Raw genomic sequence first — 6,376 nt, forward strand, 5'->3', positions numbered from 1 at the left:
ATAGATAGACCAGCTGTACCCGCGGGCTTCGCCCCGTTTGACTATATAAGTACTGTATTAATAAAACTATTTATTGCCGTAGGCTACCGGGTTCGGTGCCATTTAGAGTGGATTTTCGTGGTTACTTCAATAAACAACACTGGACTTAATAAGCTGTTATGGCAGAGCCCTAGGAGAGTATTAAAATAAAAAATGACTATCCATTAAGCCTGTGGTTATATTGCTCTATTTATGGAAAATACCAGCTTAATTATTTTTCAAGTAGTTTTCACGTTTTCATTTTGACATACTCCAAATATGCATATCTATTAGTTCCTTACATTCAAGTCATTAACTTGATCTGTAGTGCACTAACATTTTAACACGCTACTCCTAGACATTATTTTTAGAGAAAACAAACACGATACTTTTTTTGTGAAAATTTGAAAAATTTTAATAAGAAGACAAACTATGCACTTAAAAATTGGATTACCCTATTCGCACAGTACCACAAAAATTTAGTATTTGACAGTTCTCATTGTGTATCACAGCTTTTTGTTCCTGCTTTGTTCAATAACAGCCTATTGAGCACCCTGTTGGTAAACATTGTAACTTTATAATGCTATTGAACATCATAGAACCAACTTGTTTAATCGAAACAGCTGATAAGATTCATTAATTTCTTTTAAACGGGAACAATCATAAGGTCAGCATGGGAAACTCCAGAGCCACTGGGGTGAAGCCCAAAAGTCAGATCAGAATAAATTCAATATGTGTAAAAGAGTCAGTGTACCAAATTTCAGACTTCTAGTTAAATGGGAAGTAGGAGAATTAGTGATGAGTGAGTGAGTCAGTCTTTTTTTTTCTCGTGTAGCATACATGAAAATTTATTTTTTTCTTTGGTTGGGAAGCTCATTTACGTTGTTTATGAAAATGGCAACACCACAAATAGTAAAAACTTTCTAAAATAGTACCGGCGAGGCCTTCAAAAGTTCGGGCGAACAAAAAAATATTCTCTCTTCTCTAATTTGTAAACGTTTCTTTTGCATTTCGAAATTTTACATAAGCATCTATATAAATACATTTATAAAACGCAATTTGAAATATTATACAACAATAATTATTGTGCCAAACACACTTGACGTTTGGCCAGCTTATAGTTGGAATCTGTTTACAAATACGTACAAGTGAGAAGTATTCCACTATAGAATCCAGTCTAAGATCGAGGCACTTAGCCAAGTGTGTCGACCTCTTCAAATCGTATGCAAATTTGCCGCCTCGTGTCGGGCTACTGTCTTACTCTTTGGCGCCAAAAGTGGACTACTGTCTACTCTTTGGCGCCAAAAGTCCACACCATTGGCTATTGGCACGTGGACATTGATAAACACGTAGCAGATTTACTTTTTCTCGATGAATTTGTCCTTGATTAGTATAATAATTTTATAAAAGTTAGTGTACTCTTTGGTTCTATCGGTATCATAAAAACGTCCGTTGTTTTATTCGGTGTATTCAGCTTAATTTATATAGGGACCAAATTTGTAATATCGGGTGAAAAATAGGTGGCGACAAGTTGTTTATAAGGGTTTTACATAAAATCTGTCACAATTTTCCCTATCGAAGGTTCATAATAATGTTTTTGTCTGCAACATTTAAAAAATGTTTTAACTTAGTATACGTAAACCAGTTGTTCTGAATTAAAATACTGACTACTTGATACCAACAGTAGGATAAGTCCACAGCTAGTTTTACTTTTATTCATGCCACCAATGCATTATTTTTTTTTCAAAATAAGTTTTAACTAGTTTGACTGTGACAGTTGAAATAATAATTAATTCATTATTTTTTTCAACATGACAAGTTTTCATTGTGTTTTAATTTTTGTCCTATATACAGGGAATTTCGCTATAGTTTAAAACATTCTTAAGAAAATGTATTATAAGTATGTAACTTATAATGTCTCCCACTATGCTGTTCGTAATCGTTCCACAATAACAATGCTAATTGCTTCAATAATGTCCATAACATGACTCAGATCTATAAATAGATTCCGTGTCAATCAGCAGATAAAGTGCAATCAACAAATTCGCAGAAACACACTGTTGATTCATTGATTTTGATATTGTTGAATTATTCAATTGGCCTTCTTATCAATCAATGCATATTCAAGTGAAACCCGATGACAAAGTAAAGCCAATTAGGATTTTGCGGGGGTAAGAAGTTGGTAGCTAAGTTCCTAACCTTTTATATATATATATATATATATATATATATATATACATATTTTCATATACATATTTTCATGAAGGTCCAACGGCTTCGAATGGCAGACCATCGTTTTGATGAGGTACATGACAGAAAACATATCATTCTGCTCACTACACGAAAGTAAAAAGCCTGATAGGCTTTACATTGTTCCTTGCTTCAATTTCAACTATCAAATCTTGGTTTTCTTGAGGTGTTTTTGTATCAAATGCTGTGTGGAATATTTGGTGCACAACGATGGAAGAGTGGTTAAAAGATGGCCTAACATTTGCATTATAATTTTTACCCAACCCTCTTATCAAATTGTTTTTCTCAGATGTTTCGTGTTGTAAATCAGAGGGTTTCTAGTTAAATCCTGAGAAAAAAAACAGAAGCTTAAAGGTGGTTCAAAAATTAAGAAACATCAGCTGATAGTTATCAAAGTCATTACAGTTCAACCATGAGGTGAAGACTTGGTTACTGAAGTAGACTAGGCTGCTGTTGTTATCTTTTATTGTAGACAAAAAGAATTGTTGTTGTGTGACCTGTCACAGAATGCGTTAGTGTCTAAAATTCCATTTTCCATCTTAATTTCGGTTGCTGACATAGTTGATTGGTCGTAACAGTTTCTGTAGCACAAAATAAGCCATTCCATCAAACTGACTCGGTAAAAAAGTTCATGTATTTGACAGAAATCAGTGATTTATATCCGCAATCTATCGGTGGCTCACATCAACTAAGTCGATTTTTATTAAAAACTGACGACAATTTTTACATGGGGAATCTATGTTCAACACTAATCTGTCGGCCGTCTTCACTTTAAAAAATACGAACATAACATAAAAATTTCCATTATGTATTGACTGAACTATTTACCTTTAGACTGAACTTTAATACTTTTGGGAACCTAAAATGAAAATTACCCTGGTCCCAGACCTAGTGTGTCGGCGGCGTCGCGTCGTATCTAATGTAATACTAAAACTATTTCGAATCTGGTTCAAATTAGTGTGTAATCTTGTATCCATAAAATGCCCATGTATTGACTGAACAATATAATACTTTTGGGGAGCCTAAAATGAAAATTACCCCGTTCCCAGAATTAGGTCTTACCATGATCACACGGCAGTAGGTATATCCTTATCGCGAACTTCTTGGATAAGGTCAAGATCCGTACCATAACAAAACACACAAAAGTAAAAGGTGTAATTACACAAAACAGCTTTGAAAATAACTGGAAATAATTAACTACAGTCTCGGAAACATTAGAAAGTTACTTTGAGGCCCCTAAAATTGCTATCAATTACCCTGCAGATGTTACCACATGGCTGTAGGACCGCTGGAGGGCTTGTTGTTGGGCCCGGCAGACGTTGATGAGAGTAATTGAATAAGTAGTCAGCATCGTCGGCTGCATTTACATTACAAGCCACGTCCGCTCGGCCAAACCACATATTCAACAGTGATTGTCTGTATTTGAACTAGACAACCGTCTACGTTTGTAGAAGATCATATACATTACTATGGAAGCTTCTCCTACATTGCAGCCAATGTCTTTGTACAATTGTATTAGTCCGGCTTCTAAAATTTCTAGAACACTAAACACCTGTCATTTTATTCTTTTGGTACCTTGCAATGACGTTACGTTTTCTGATAAACCTGAACCTCCAAATCTTGTTCTGTACATTTGTAATTTCAAACTGTCTACATTTGTAGGCTGCCTCAAAAATATAATGCGTTCAAACAGCCGTGGCGGATTAGGAGGCCCCAAGGGTTTCCATGGGGTCTCCTAATCCGTCAGGTGCCACGGCTGTTTGAACGGAGTATAAGTATATATTTGTCAACATCCTTTTCCATCCATATCGGTTCATAGTCTCTTCTACACATACCAGCTAATATTCTGCTTCTATGTTTCAATCTGCAAATCTTCGTGTCAATTATGTTTGTGTCTGCTTATGTTTTTCATGCGTACCTACTAGCATACATTAAACAAACTCCCTAGTCTATGCCACTAGTCAACCTTCTGTATTCATACATTGTCAACTTAAACGTTTTCGTTAAAGTCTCCTACGTGAGTCAAAACCAATCCTTTCTTAGTAGAACCTTGATAACAAGACTCTCGTGGGGATTATCATATTAGACTTTTTATCAAGGTTGACTTCTTATCGAAGTTTGAAATACTATGCAATTAAAGGGGAAAATAAATTCCAGGGGATTTTAAAATGTTACTTGTTATCAAGCGTGACTTGATATCGAGGGTCTTGTTATCAAGGTTCCACTGTAATATATGTACTATATACAGTATCAGCAATCTTATTCATATTCCCAAATTCGCTCCCGTTGATCTTCTCTTCTAGCATTCGACCTTGGCAACATTCTTCCACACTTTTTTGACCAAATTCTTAGTTTACATGAATATGTTGGTAATTACTACTATTGTAATAGAGTTTACAATTCATATCGAACTCCGGAACTCATCCATGAAATAATGTTTGCATGAATAACACGATTTAGCGAAATGGAATACATAGTTCATCGCAATTCAATGGCTCTTTGGATAATCACAATAAACTTGCGTAAATATTCAAATTAAAAATAGTGGTGATTTGTCGATGAGTTGGTTTCTATAAACTTTCTAAACGCGAACAATTAATTGTTTCATTTTCAAACCAGTACACAAGCACAAAATAAACACTTTCACTTTTCGTTACAAGTCAACCTGTTGTTCAAAATCAATTTTAAACAATTTGCTTACTGGTTTCGGTTTCATACGAGCAAACTAGTTCAGCTCATATTTTGACGAAATAAGGTTATAAGTACAATCAACAAAGTAAAACATGGAAAGCTGTATACATGGTTAAAATCATTGACTGCGGGATACTGAAGTCTTTCCGGCGATAGTCAAAAGTATTAACCCAACTTTTTGGCTTCCGCAATACTTGAAGCGGTGAGAATGACTAAGGTAACCAATAAGTTGACACACATCTAGGAGACAATATCGACAATTACACGGATACTGCAAGTAGATTTCCCATTCGGCTGTAAAATAAAAAGAATATTTCTCAATTACGTTTTCTATATTTTTTATCCTTGAGGGTGATTATTTAAGCGTCCGATTTACTCTAATTATAACATCAGAGAACAAGTAGTAATTCAACATTAGATCGATTGGTTTAGTGAAAAAAACAACAACAAGAAATAAATAGTATAAAGATTAAAGCAAAACTCTAGATGAACCGGCTAAACATGCCTTATTGTCCCGAAGTTGACCAACAAGAAAATGAATCCATGAGCGACGAATTTATCCATGGTAAAAGGTTTTTATTTTATACACTTATTCACGAGATTTTACTGAAATATTACCAAAAGGTTGCCGACAAAATAATTAACTAGAGATGATGAGTCAGTGTTGTGTCTTAGAAGCGAACCTATCTTTTACTTAGTAGAGTTAGTTTTGCGTTTTGCCAAAAACATCGTCAGCCAAAGTATAAACAAAACATCGCGCCAAGCTGTTGCTATAGTAACCTTTATTTATTTAGATACTAAACCCGGTACAATGCAACAACACTCCTCCCATAAACTTTGCACAGCCTCTACAACTTTGGAAATGTTTACGGCAATCGATATCAAGACTTACCGGACATTGTGACATCGTCGTTGTTGAAGACGAGCCAGAGAGAGAAGAAATGATCGACAGCGAGTTTAGCTGTCAGTTCGCCGTCAATGCCGGTCGTGTTGGGCAGTTGGGTAGCCCGGGTGGACGACACCATAAACACGCACAGGGCGAGCAGGAGCATGGTTGTGGCGGGAGTCGGAGGTCCTGCCAGCTGGGAAACGGCGGGAATACTGACACTAGCGCCGGTGGTGCCGATCGATGCGGGATAACCGGTAACTAACACCTACACTGTCACCCGTCCCCACTTTAGATTAGCGGGTAGATGGGATCTGGGAATTGAGGAGGATTCTGAGAATTTACTAGGGATGGATTAGGCTGCGGCCACACGGGCGTTTTTTTTCACGCACAAACGCAGCGTGAAAACACGCGAAAAATTAGAGTAGGGCCTAGCATTGAAACAAATGGGCGCCCACTACTGCGGGAAAACACACTGCGTGTGGCATACTTCATTACATTTTAGAGATTATGTAAACGGTCTGCTAAAGA

General features: G+C 36.3%; 1 protein-coding gene across 1 annotated transcript in view; it reads right to left on the reverse strand.

Annotated features, from left to right (window-relative positions):
* Positions 1-6,092, reverse strand: part of LOC129001316 (transforming growth factor-beta-induced protein ig-h3-like) — a 28,442-nt gene extending 22,350 nt beyond the window's left edge. The window contains exon 1 of the mRNA XM_054428570.1: positions 5,852-6,092. Coding sequence (XP_054284545.1) covers positions 5,852-6,011 — 160 coding nt within the window. The 5' untranslated portion in view covers positions 6,012-6,092. The remainder of the gene's footprint in view (positions 1-5,851) is intronic.
* Between the last annotated feature and the right edge of the window lie 284 nt (positions 6,093-6,376).

The sequence above is a fragment of the Macrosteles quadrilineatus genome, unplaced genomic scaffold (assembly GCF_028750875.1).
Source record: "Macrosteles quadrilineatus isolate MER2022 unplaced genomic scaffold, UCM_ALF_1.0 Scaffold_8__2_contigs__length_117827958, whole genome shotgun sequence".
Lineage (NCBI taxonomy): Eukaryota > Metazoa > Arthropoda > Insecta > Hemiptera > Cicadellidae > Macrosteles > Macrosteles quadrilineatus.